Below are 14,060 nucleotides of genomic sequence, written 5' to 3'. Positions count from 1 at the left end.
TCCCTTTCACCACTGCTTGCCTTCTGCCTGCTTCCCCCTTGTCTTTCTCACTGGTCCCATCCTTTCTGCTGCCAATCTCAGACCTGACCCCTCCTTGAAATATGTGGTCTCCTCTCCCACTTCTTCCTTCCCAGCTGCTCCCCATCCCTTATCCCCCTCCCCTTGCCCTCCGGCAGTCTGGTCACATTTCCTCCCATCCCTACCGTCTCAACCCTCTCTCCCCAGTTAATTTCTCATCTTCTTCCCTCATGTCTGCTGTGACTGCACTCCTCCTCCTCAGGAGCCAGAAAGAGGGAGGCCTAGAGTCTGAAAGAGGAAGAGGGATCCTAATTGTTGCGTCAGGTCATCCCTGATTTTTGCAGCACGTCAGCACTAGGTCCTGTGGCAAACCGTCAGACAGACAGTGGCCTGGAACGCTTGGAAAAACCCTCCACAAGCAGAGGTTTTTATTAGATTAAATACTGAAATGAAGAGCACACTCAGTATTTATATGTAATTCAATGAAAAAGAGCCACACTCGTTTTCTGAATGTTTGTCTCTGCAAATTGCATTGCAGGAATTGAGGACTCTGATGCTGAATTCTTGGGCAGGTGTGCCTCAGAGTACACAGAGCTCTGAGTATCTCTCTCTCGCTTCATGCACAGTGTCATATAATGCTTCACCGGTGATTGTAGCCCATGCAATGCAGTTAACAGGTGGTGGTTACAATATATCCTGCCGGTAGCAGCTGTGGAGGTGATGGGGTAAGGGAATGGACTTGCAAAGCCAAGTTTCAAGGAGCATCTGAATTTAGTATTTTCATTAAAGAGCTGGGTAAGAATCACAGGCATTGGTCTTGAGATAGGATGGGAAGACAATCAGGTACAGAAAGGCAAGGAGGATGTTGCTGGCATGAGGACTGCAAAAGAGAACACATTAGATGCTGCCAGGGGTTCTGCATGCATCTCTTAGTCATGCAAAAAAATTTCACCTGTGAAATAATTTCATCTTTGTCCTAAGATGCTGTGCAGTATTGCTATGAGCTGTATAAGCAGTTTCTGTGTTTCACCCCAGAAGTGGCTGCATTGCAATAGTGGCAGAGTTTTAAAATCACGTTAGGATTCTTTAAGATGCAAGGGGATATATAAATGTAAATTATTACTACATACTTGCATGGGTGTATAACAAGGATGGAGAAAGTTTTCCACTTGGCACCAGTAAATTAACTCTCCAGGGAATGTTAATATCCACTGGGAAACCAAAGACCCTCTAGAAAAGGTAGAGAAAATCATTTTCAGGCTGCAGCATGCAGGTGTCTACGTCCTTCAATAGCATATCCCTGCAGCCACATCTCTTACTTCTTCCTGCAAAGGGCCTCATCCAGACCTGTAAAGTATCCCAATAAAACTAACTGAAAACCAAGCAGAGCCACCAGTGGCTGGAACAATCTCTACAGAGCAACTTGAGAGCGGGTCCAGGTGGCCAGAGCAGCAGAAAAAGCAACCATGGAGCAAAAAAGAAATCCCTGGGCTATATACAACTTCAAAACAAAAGGCACAAGGAAAGGGGATGACAGATTGTATGGGACAGGTCCTCTGTTGCTATCACAATCTTCACTCTCGTGATTAATGACATTGTCCAAGCTGCTTTATATTTACCATTTTAATTCAGTGTTGCCTGTTATAGTTTTTCTCTCACTAATGAACACGCATTGTCACAGTGCAGAAACAATGCAACCTTCTGGGGGAGAAAGGGGTCCCAGACACACCATAATAAACCAGGAGCTACCTCTCTGTTCCTAATGATGTGTATTACAGAGATATATCTTTTTAACTGTTGCCCTTGAATTGATATTGGTATTATTTTCACTTTAATTTGGGTTTTTCTCCCTATTTGAGACTCACTTAAATTATGGTTGTGAAGCTACAAACTCTCATTACAGCCTGTCTGATGACATTCAGACTTCTCCATGGTAAGTTTGTCAGGACAGGGATAAAGGTCTTTGTGTCTTGTGCAGCACCGGAAACACTCTTGTTGACTTTCAATAGGATTTGCAATTCTAATTTGCATCTCTTAAAAATCCCTCTCTTAAAAAAATAATGAAGAATAATAATTCAGAACTTCATACAATATTGTTTTTAATTGGCCGTGAATTAGGAAACAAATCCAATAAATCCATGTGTGTGTATACACACACACAGAGATTTAAAAAATGTTTATGATCACTTCTTCATATAGCAAAGCCTTTAAAATCAATGGGACTATTCACATGCTTAAAGTTAGGTATGTGCTTAAACATCTTGCTCAGACAGGGCTACGGTGAATACATTTCAGCATGTACATAAGCCTTTGCAAGGCCAGGGCCTCAGACTCTAGGTAAGTATTGTTTCATCGTTTATATGTGCTTTCTGGGCTTGGAATCTGTGAACCTATTTATCTCACAACTAGGACATTTGGGGCCTTTCCTTTGACTTTGGATCCAGCCCTTCATTTCTAACAGCTGTCAAATACTCATCTGAACATAAGGACATAAGAATGGCCATCCTGGGTCAGACCAAAGGTCCATCTAGTCCAGTATCCTGTCTTCCGACAGTGGCCAGTGCCAGGTGCCCCAGAGGGAATTAACAGAACAGGGAATCAAGTGATCCATCCCGTGTCGCTTATTCCCAGCTTCTGGCAAACAGAGGCTAGGGACACCATTCCTGCCCATCCTGGCTAATAGCCATCGATGGACCTATCCTCCATGAATTTACCTAGTTATTTTTTGAACCCTGTTATAGTCTTGGCCTTCACAACATCTTCTGGCAAGGAGTTCCACAGGTTGACTGTGCCTTGTGTGAAGAAATACTTCCTTTTATTTGTTTTAAACGTGCTGCCTATTAATTTCATTTGGTGACCCCTAGTTCTTATGTTATGAGAAGGAGTAAACAACACTTCCTTATCTACTTTCTCTACACCAGTCATGATTTTATAGACCTCTATCATATCCCCCCTTAGTTGTCTCTTTTCCAAGCTGAAAAGTCCCAGTTTTATTAATCTCTCCTCATACGGAAGCCGTTCCATACCCCTAATCATTTTTGTTGCCCTTTTCTGAACCTTTTCCAATTCCAATATATCTTTTTTGAGATGGGGCAACCACATCTGCACACAGTATTCAAGATGTGAGCATACCATGGATTTATAGAGAGGCAACATGATATTTTCTGTCCTATTATCTATCCCTTTCTTAATTATTCCCAGTATTCTGTTTGCCTTTTTGACTGCCGCTGCACATTGAGTGAATATTTTCAGAGAACTACCCACAATGACTCCAAGCCCTCAACATTATAGATGTATGGCTGGGATTATGCTTTCCAATGTGCATTACTTTGCATTTATCAACATTAAATTTCCTCTGCCATTTTGTTGCTATCCTGCCTGTGTTCCTACAGTTCTAGAATCACTTGCATTTACAACAGAACAGCATATGTAGAGAGTTCACTACAGATGCTTTTTAAAAATAAAACCACTTTCAGTTTAGGAATAGTTAACATTTCTTAAGACTGGGTAACACTACTACAGTTTCTGTTTGTAATGAATCATAGATTAAATAGAGTTCCTTTTCATTAATAGAAATCTAACATCCACCACAAAGAGCCTTTTATTCTGTGAAATTACACCACAAATATTGTGAAAGGCACCCCAATACCAGACAAAGTCCATTGCTTATCTGTGAAATTACGCAGTCACTACTGTAACATTGGAACTCCACTTGAAAATTATATTGTATTGAGGTAAAATGAATTTACTGAGAAATAAATTGAATTCTATCAAAAAATAATCCTAACCATTTAGGGCCCTTTGGGCTCATGGAGAGCCCAGGTGAATTAAAGCAGGGTTGGAAAGCTAGATGAGAGAGAATACCTTGCTCTGAAAAGGGGAACTGAAGGTAAATGTTTCCTCTGCAGTTTCTGACTCCTGGTGTAATTAACCAGTTTATTCATGATCTCTAACAAAATGTAACTTTGTAAATGAATGGTGAGGCTTTGTGACACAACTGTGAGAGCTCTCCACCCTGCTTCCCTATGCACTCTCCAACTTAGATCTGTGCAGTTTCCTGACAAAATCATGTTTTCATTCCTGCCAGCACTGCAGGGCCAATGCTGCTGTGGAAGAACAAGCTGTGTTCGACTCAGCTGCACACTTTGACAGTGCAATTGCCGGCTAATTTCTGATCCCAGAATCTTAATGGCAGGGGGCAATGGATGGAGCAAAAAGCATGGGAATGGCTTTGATTTTTGGATGGCAGGCAGAGCTTGTGAGGATGATGGCTGTGGCTCGGGGTGGGGGAAGGCCTTGTGTCGATTCCTAAACTGAATCGATCTGATCTAGGAGTCACTGAAAGGGAGACTATGGGTTTGCTTTACTGGAGTAAATCAAAAGGAATTGCAGTGAGCTTGGCAGAGATGCCCTAGTATAGAAGTGGTGGCATTGACTGGAGAATTGAGTCGTGTGTATAGCCACCAGAAGATGTCATTTACAGTCCTTTCAAGTGCTTCAAAGTAGACTTTATATGGCAGGAAAGGAACCTCATAGCGGGAATTTGACATGTGTTCCCCACTCCTCCTGCCTCTGCCGCAGTCATAAGTGTCTCCCATGGGTACCTCTTTGTCTTTTATACATCTCGCACACTTTTTTTTCTATGTGTTAGGCCTGATCTTGTGAGGAACCGAGCACCCTGTCAGAGCTGCGGGGTGCAGTCAGCTGCCTTTCTCTCTTTATTGTCCCCAAGGTGGTTCTACTTTCCCCACCGCGATGGCGTCTGAAGAGTTGTGGGTGCTCGGCACTTTGCAGGGGTTTGCTCCGTACCGTCTCTCTCAAGACCACAGCCAGAAAAACAAAAGAGCAAGGGTGGCTGGGAGGCGATGGAGGGAATTTTCTAGCTATGCTGTGCTTCACTGTTGAAATGGGCCAATGTTTTAGGCGTCCAGACTGCCATTGATTTTTGCTCCAGTCCTGCTCAGTATTTTCGGATCTGCATTGTTAATGAGGACAAGGACCGTGGGCCATTGTCTAGGGAGAAAAAATGTCTTTGATTTTGGTGTATCTCGGGTTGCTGCTGCCAGCTTGAGTCTGAAGGCAACGTGTGCAGTGATTGATTGCACTGTAAGCACCACTGTTCCACACATGTCATTCTTCGTCTTGGCAACCCCTAGGTTATTCTTCCCCCCTGCCCGCAATGAGGCACTGATAAATACAGCAGAGCCCACTGTAGGCTGTCCGATGAGGCATTTTATTTATGGGCTTTCCTTTTTCTAGCGGGCAACAAGCCAGAGAGGAATTGGAGGGGTGAGGAGGAAAAAAGGTGCAAGAATATGGGAGGGTTTCTTGTTTTGTTGCTTTTGCTTTTAAATCAAAATTCCATGTTGGTAAATTAAGGTTTCTCAGGCTTTTTGCAATTGGAATTGGCTGTGATCGAGATGTATTTATACGACGCCGGCTATGCCTACGGACCAGCCAGATGTGGTGCAGTAAATCGGCAGCTTACCGTGGCGCAATATATGGAATGAATAATTGTCTGCATCATGGGCTGTGCTCCATACGTATAGCTGAAGAGTGCGTCTATTTAGATCTGCCTCTATTCTCTGCAGGATATTTCTGTGTGTGCTTTGGAAAACAGGCTGCTTCTCAGAATCGGTGTGTCAGTCCATTGAAGCATCAGGAGCATTTCAGAATGTGTGTATGTGTAATCTGTAGCAGCGGGAGCAGAACATCAGCTTGTGTAAATCAGCATAGCTCCACTGAAGTCAACAGAGCTAGGCCAATTTGCACCAGCCGAGGAGCTGGTCCATGAGCTCTAAGAATTTAATACTGGTGTAAATCTCTGTCGTGAAAATGACCTTTCTCCCCTGGCGGTATATAGACACCAGTGTATTTTTTAAGGTGTCAATTGTTAGGGGAAATGCACCCCTGAGCTCAGCAATGCAACATTTTACTGTGTAAGGTTTGATTAAATGGATGCTTTTCTTTCTCTCTCTTTGAAGACAGGTATAGCAGGCACGGGAGGCTAGCTCATAGACAATATGGTGACGGGATCTCTGCAAACATGATAGATAGCGATTTCTGTCGCATATAGCAGGACGCAGCTGGCCATTTCTCTCTAGTAGAATCGCCTCTTCCGATGCCCCTAGCTTTTTGCTAAACCACCATGGAATGATGGTATTAGCAGCTTTTTATAAAACTAATTTCCCCAAATCACTTGAGGTGGGTCATTACAGTCACAGCTGGTGAGTGAAGTCATTGTGGGGAGGGGAGAGTGGCTTAGAAAAATAATATATATATATATAAAGAAAAGCCATGCATGATTAGATATGGGGAGAACACATGTAACCTTAATATCTAAGGGGAAGAATAGAAATGATTATGCCTACACCCACAGCCAAAGGCTCTCAGTCAGTGGAGAGGATGTAAGTCAAACTGTCTAAGGTAACAATAGGTTTCAGAGTAGCAGCCGTGTTAGTCTGTATTCGCAAAAAGAAAAGGAGGACTTGTGGCACCTTAGAGACTAACCCATTTATTTGAGTATAACCTTTCGTGAGCTACAGCTCACTTCATCGAATGTATCTGATGAAGTGAGCTGTAGCTCACGAAAGCTCATGCTCAAATAAATGTGTTAGTCTTTAAGGTGCCACAAGTCCTCCTTTTCTCTTTAAGGTAACAATAGCAAATTAAAAGGGTTACTACTGCAAAGAATGAAAAAAAGTGATTTAATGTGCCTTCCTGCAGTCTATGAGAGCTGATGCAAACAAAACAGAGAAAAATCAAAGCTCCTTAGTGACCTAGCTATCCTTTTAATATCAGTCACATGGGGTTTTTAAAGTAAGTTGAAAAATTTCCATGAATGAATAACTGAGATCTGGTGTATGAACTTGCTCTGACATGGTCTGATACGGCTACAGGGTGATTTTTGTAAGTATTTAAATAACAGTTATATTAATTAGAAGGTTTGGTATTATGCTCTCAAGTGATTATTAACAATGGAGTTTGCAGAGCCTTGTTAACCTGCACTCCGGGTAGAAATGAGATCAGACTTCTCAGCTGGTTTTACATCTCAGATTAATGACCATCAGTCAGAGTTAGGATGATAAAGTAATTTCAGTCCAGTCATTGACTAACATCGAGTTCAGATGCTGAGAACATTCATTTTATTTGACCAAATTCACCCTGTGAGAGTCTGGCAATATGAATTTCATGAGGCAACCCAGGAGTATGGGAACGGCAGCATGCTGCTTCTTACAAGTGCTTCCATTCTGGAGTTGAATAGCTTTGTGGCTCAAGTAACAAACCCCTTAGTCTCCAGGATGGTTGTTCAAATCCCATATGCTTTTAAAAATGAATTGGAGGGCTGTTCTCCTCTTACCTCTCAGTTGCAATGTTAACTCAAATGCAAGGCCTTCTCCGATACAGACCCCTTTTCTCCCGGGGCGTGGAATTGGGAACATCCTGGACACTGACTCAGATGTTGACCTTGAAGAAGGTCTTGTTTTCAGCTAATCCCTGGGACCACAAAAGATTTTACCTGCTCATCATATGTAAGGGTCAGATTCTGCCATCTGGACTCTCAGTGAGTGTTGCCTTATTCTGCAGGTAGCCCCGTTGAAGCATCTGAACTTAGTGATGCACCAATACAGTTGAACGGCTTGCAAAATGAGGAGAATAAGGGTGGCAAAAACCAGCTGTTAGTAACTAAACAGTGGACTGTGACCATACTTTAGAAACAAGGCTCTTTTTGGTGGGGACGGGCAGGGGGTGGTGGCTTTTCTGCAGCATTCTTTTCAAGTGGCACAGTTACATTTTCCCTCTCCCCCATTTAGACTCTTAAGAAAACATGGTTTCTGTTTGGACACCTATCGATCCTTTGGATTTTGTCTGCTTTATAATGGGGTTTCCTTTGGATTTCACCGCTAATCAAGGAGATAACCAGTAACCCACACAGTTGCCATCCTAGGAAGTGATGCCGGTGATTAGCAGAGAGGCATCAGGATGCAGCCTGTTACATATTATAAAGCATTCTGTGTATTTTTAAAATGACCTTTTCTTTCCCCCCATCAAAATGAATATTACAAATCTAATTCAAAAAATCTCTATCAGACAACAAGCAAAAGTGCCTAACGCTTCTAGCAGGGGTGATTCCAAATCGGTCTGTTCTAGTGGAATGATTTGTAAAGGTTTCTTTGGAGAAGCTGTCCACCTCATCACACTTTTAAGCTCTGAAAATGTAACCCTTTTAATGGTCTTTAATGGAGCTATTGTAGGTCCTAGACTGAGTAAGTTAAAGAGCCTCTTTAGAACCAGTTATTTTAAGGTTTTACTAAATATTCTTCTTCGGTGATAAAACAAATAATCTCAGAACACAGACACAACAGGTCTTGATGCAAAATTTTCAGTATGTTGTTTTCTTTAGTTTGTGGAAATTGCTCCTTAACTTAAAGAAACAGCAGCTCATCTGTTCAGGCTATGACTCGAGAAGCCTTGTTTCCTGCCCTGCTCACAGATTTCACTGCAATGCTATCCAACACTGCAGAGGTGTGGTGGAAGTTTGGATGTATACCCCCCTCCGCTGTATTTTCATGAAACAGAAGTGAGTGTCTCAAAGTGCATATTGCTGTTAAAGTCCATAGAGCTAGAGCTGGAAGACAAATTTGGGTGCCTTGGTCTCTGCGAGGTTAAAGGGGATTTCATATTCAATATGGCAACTTCTCATTGTGTACAAATACATTATTTAAAAACATTTTGGATACTTTGAGATGAGTAGGAGATGCAGGTAGGAAAATATTGGATAAAGCAGTCCAACAGGGTTTTCACACGAGCAGTAATTTTCAGCATTCAGATTACTCAGAACCGTAATCTAATATCATTCCTGCTAGCCCAAAGCACTCTCTGTTCAGGCAGGGCCTGAATCTGATTTTGTATACACTGGTATAATTCTGTTGACTTCACTGGAATTACTCCTGATTTACAGCAGTATAAGTGGGATAAGACTTGGGCCCATGTTATTTTAGTGGATCATTTCAAAGCAATGCCCATCTCAGTAAAAATATATTCCAGGTTACCCTTATTTTCTACCCCATCCCAATGTAGACTAGGTGCATGAACACTCTCTGTTGACATCTAGAGTGATCTTTCTGCATCACTAGGTTTAGTGCAGTGGTACAATAGGCAGGAAATACAGGCAAGACCATTACGGGTCAAAGATAGCCTCTAAATTTGGGTTTTGCACGATGTAATTTGCAGGATGTGCGCATGCAATTTAGACAGTTTGACTCCTAGACACATGATTTTAATATGTCTGCATAAAGGTAGGCACAGATTAGAGGGTGTATCTGAAAACGTGGCCCTATCCATTATCAACTCAAGAAATATTATTGCCCCTTACGGAGGCCAGTTTAGAGAAATGTTAGAAAACAAACCCAACAATTTGTCTGATACAAACACCACTCCGTTCCGTCTTCCCTCGAGACTCTGGAATTGTCTGAGTCACAGTAACGTGACTGCAGTCTGCGAAGGCAGGTAGAAACATAAAACACCTTCTTCCATTAAAAAAAACCTCCAGATCAAGCTGCTTATGGCAAATCTTACTAAAACACCCCAACTATAACGGAAACAAATATTATATTGGCAATAGCTTAATGTTTGCAATCAGACACCAGATGTTCTTTTCCCCCACAGGATTTTTTTGGTAAGGCTGGCAGAGGCCTTATGGCTAAACAGCAGATCTAATTTTATTTTCTGTATCTGCTGTGTTCATTCCGCCCCCCCCATCTGTCTTTATTGTTTTTTTCTTTATTATTATTTTGCAATTGACATGATGACACATTACAGATCCTCTTTCCACAATATTTTTGACAGAGTGACGATAAAGGTGGGCACACCATATAATTCAATGTCATGCATTCTTTTGGTTTGGATTTTTGGATTACCCAATTGGTTTTTGTTGGCTTACACTATGCATGACTTCTGCATGGGTAGTTGGCATATTAACTTTGTAAATGGTGGTTAATGGAAGTTATCTTATTACATCTATTAATCTTAAATTATCTTATTACAGATGAAACAGCAACACTATTCCTGCCTTGAAGGGCTGGGGGATTTTAGCCTGTAATAAATAAAGTGTGTGTGTGTGTGTGGGAAAGATATGCAGAACCTACTCTGTACAGGAATTGTTGATTTGCTTCTTATTTGGAAAATAATTGCAGGCGACAGTTTAGTTTCAATTCAAATAACTTCTGTTGTTAAGGATAATTGTCAGGCATATTTTAAAATATTTTATATTACACCTAATACTAAAGTACCCTTTTTGTATGAGTGACACAGGTACAATTATGTATGTAATACCCAGCATTATATATTAATATATATTAACATAGGAGCCTGGTTTTCAGAGGTACTGCATACCCAGAAGTCCAGTTGTAGTCAACAGGATCTGCAGATGTTCAGTGCCTCTGAATATAAATCCCACCCCCCCCACCCAAACACACACCCTGTGTGATACATATCAAACATAGAGTGTGCAGAATTTGTTTTAGAACAAGATAGGTGAGAGGTAAAATGGGTATACACAAATATGTCTCTTCTGAACCTCAGTCAGATTAGGAGAAACTGTCATTGTCTGTGATATTAGGACCACATCAAACTTTGGTTTAGGTGTTTTCTTCTGTTCTTGCCATCTAGGGTTCTTCTCCTTCTTCTCCTTCTCTTTCTTCTTCTTCTTCTTCTTCTTCTTCCAGAAAAGGGTAGCTAGCATTCCAGAAAGTTTAGGGCAAAATGGGAAGAGGTGTTTATATTTAAGTAATCTTGTCTTTCATCTTTCTGTTCAATGTTGCCTACTGCTGGCAAAATGAAGGATTTAATTTGCATACAAATGTTACCTATTTGCCCACCTCCACCATGCTTTGCAGTGCCCCCCCATGGGAGTTGAAGAGAGACATTTTAAAGTACCGAAGGTTGGGTTGTTTTTGAGTCCCTGAGAAGTTGTTTCCAAAGTCCTTCTTCCTTGATCTACGTTCTAAATACCCCATTATGAAGCACTCTGAGCTTATGCTGGAAAATTGCTGTCCATTTTCTGCATAGTATTAGCAGGTGAACTGTGGTTTCTTATCAGGGGTTCCTTATCTTTAATTCTGATTGTGGAGGAATTGGAAAAGGTTTCAAGTTTTATGTTTGGGAAGACCTTGGCATTCGTAGGGAAAAGCCAGTTAGCAAAATCTGGTAGATAATAATTGTTCCACTACTATTGTGAAAAAAACCATAATTAACAATGACCCTGGCAATATACATTATGCCTGTAGAGAATACTATTCACTGTCCCTTATTAAAATACAAGACTGGGCATTAGTATGTTTAAAACACACAGAGGTTACCACAGGAGAGCCATGCAATTTCAATGACGTGTAAGATTGATGAGCCCTGCAGGTCATAAAAGAAGAATGATTTTCCAAATGCATGTAGGTGACATCTATCATTACCATCAGAGCCGATTGCATTATTCATTCAGATACAGCAGTGCTGTTATGTGCCAATATTGCTCTTGACGTGTTTAATAAAAGCATTCATAGGAGAGGTGAAACAGAGTCCCTTCAGAGAGTTAGAGTGCCCATTTTCTCCTATCTTATTCTTTAAACAAGATATAGCTTCAAAATAGAGCTGATCAAAATCAAGATTTAAAGGGCATCCTATGGCAAAATGATCTCATTAATCGCTTGTGTGTCCCCCCCCTAATTTTAGGATTTTTTTAAAAAAAAAGTGGTCTGTAGAAAGTTTAGGAAAAGAAATGATTTTACTCCTGTGTGTCCAGGCGGCGTATCAATTACAGGCTGAAAACCAGGAGGCTGATTATTCCATGAGCAGCAAGAGGATTGTTTCTAAAGATACCGTGATAACTGAACACGGAAACAGATCCCACTCAAGCCCGCAATTTTAAGAAGAAAAGGAACTATTTCGACGTGCAAGTTCAGATGCACCATTCTCAGCCACCACTAGTTGTCACTCTCCTACCAGTCTGAGGACCTGGGGTTTTCAGCACTGCGGTTAGAGAGAGCGAGAGAGGGAAATGCAGTGCTAATTAAACGGAGTAACTCCTAAAGCTACCTAAAGTCTCTAGCCTTGGAATGTTAAATAGTCAGACCCAGGGAACAATCAGAAAGGAAAAGGGAGGGGGGCGGGCAAGTGATGGCTGGAGAATCTCAAGCCCAGGTATTAACCCCAAGGAAACATCAGCACATCCATCCATGCAAACTCCGACGCACGCAGCCTAGCCCAGTGGGCAGCAGAAAACAGCCTACCTGAAGAATACTAGAGTTTCCCAAACGTAGACTCCAAGCGCATTGACGTTAAACATTGTTTCCGATCTGGTGATTTGTAGTCCACGAGTTTAAAAATAAAACAAAATAAAATCAGCCAATGGATAAATTTCCACTTAAAAAAATAACAGCGACGGCGGTAGTAAAAACCAAACCCCAAACCAGGCGGAATAAAGTGCTGGAACTTCCTACTTTGTCATTTTCAGACAACCCTCCTCTGAGAGAGTTGCGGCGGGGATCAGGAGGAAAACGCTGAATCGGAGGCTGTGAGTTCAGGACCCTGGACAGAGACCCCCCCCCCCCGGTGGCAGCACCTTGGAGAGAGACTTGGTGTTTAAACTCCGCCGCGGATCTGTTTTCCACCCCCCCACACTGCAGTGTGGTTTGGTTGGACGAGCAGATTCCTGCACAGAAATCTCCTTTCCCTTCAGTGGGATCCCAGTCCTGGCATCGAGTTGTTGGAAGAGGCAAGGTGCAACCAGAGTACATTTGCCATGGGGGAAGGGGGATGGGGGGGAAAAAACCTAAAAAACCCCGACCCCCCCCCACCAGCCCAGCGCTTTGACTCTCCTCTGCGAGCCGGGGTGTCTTCTCCAGTTAAATCCAAGGGAATTTGTCAGTGCTGGGCATTTGCTGGATTGTCCCGGAAATCTTGCTCTCCTCCTCGAGCGTTTGGCTGCTGTTGATTCCTGCTTTCTGGGCTATTCCCCCCCCGGAGGAAGTTGTTAGTGCTGGGGGGAAGGTGTCCCATTGCTTGGGGCTCAAGTGGAGAGGAAGCCGAGGGCAAGTTTCATGGGTCTGGGACTCCCCTGGGGATCAGAAAGAAAGAAAAGTACCTCAGTGGCCTCTTAATCCATTGCATTGCCCTCCTTGCCCGGATGGAGCTCGCCAGATCTTGGGACTTTCTTGCTGCATTAATTTACTAAACAAAACAAACCCAAAAATGGGGGAAGGAGGGGGGGCAGCATCCTAAGCCCTTCCCACGGGCTGCACTCATTGGTCAGTGTGCTGGAAAAGCCACTCCGGGATGTGGTTGGATAAAACGCGAGTTGGTCGGCAGAGGGTGTTAACCTTTAAAGCGCTGGCCCGGGTTTTCTTTTAAATGTATTGTGTTTTACCCCCAAAGCGCTGGCTTTTGAAGAAGCCTCTGAAACCCTCCTCCCGTGTCACACGCCTGGGCGTAGCGGCTCTTTGAGAGGGAGCCGCTTTCCCCCCCTACCCCTCCCGCGGTTTGACCAGAGGGTTGGCAAGCCGCAGAGCCCGCGACCCCCGGGCAGACAGGTAAGGAGCCCGGGGCCGATTCAAACCGCAGCGCGACGGCTCGAACCCGCCTCGGCGCCGGGCACTGCCGCGGGGTTGGTTCTGCAGGAGGGTTTTCTTCGCCCCGCAGCCAGGGCGGAGATCAGCAGAGCCTGGGGTCTGCTTGCTGCTCTGAGCGAAATTTACAACTCGATGGAGTGAATAGGAACCCCCCCCCCCACGAATGAAACCGGTTAGCGGCTGGCTAAGTGTAACCAGATTTGGCCGCAGGCTCTGCCTTGTTTCCCCTCTCCTCTGCTGCGGACAGCGGCAAAGACAGAGCCAATTTCTGACCCCTCGGTCAGGGTTTCTTGGAGCGGAGCCTTTGGAGTGGCTTTGCCCCGCTAGTGCCCGCAGGAATGAGGAGGAGAGAGTCTGTTTATCTGGCCGTCGCGCCTTCTTTCCAGTCTCGGAAATAATCAAGCCTCTCTTTCTCCGTGGGGA

The 14,060-nt window shown here is 43.3% G+C and overlaps 1 protein-coding gene across 2 annotated transcripts in view; it reads right to left on the bottom strand.

Moving 5' to 3' along the window:
- GLRA1 (glycine receptor alpha 1) overlaps positions 1-13,218 on the bottom strand; it is a 67,938-nt gene extending 54,720 nt beyond the window's left edge. For both annotated transcript variants that reach the window (XM_073358120.2, XM_073358121.2), the window contains exon 1: positions 12,300-13,218. In XM_073358120.2, coding sequence (XP_073214221.1) covers positions 12,300-12,355 — 56 coding nt within the window. In that variant the 5' untranslated portion in view covers positions 12,356-13,218. The remainder of the gene's footprint in view (positions 1-12,299) is intronic.
- Between the last annotated feature and the right edge of the window lie 842 nt (positions 13,219-14,060).

Source organism: Lepidochelys kempii, chromosome 8, assembly GCF_965140285.1.
Source record: "Lepidochelys kempii isolate rLepKem1 chromosome 8, rLepKem1.hap1, whole genome shotgun sequence".
In the NCBI taxonomy this organism is placed as follows: Eukaryota; Metazoa; Chordata; order Testudines; family Cheloniidae; genus Lepidochelys; species Lepidochelys kempii.
This window is presented reverse-complemented; position numbering and strand designations above follow the sequence as displayed.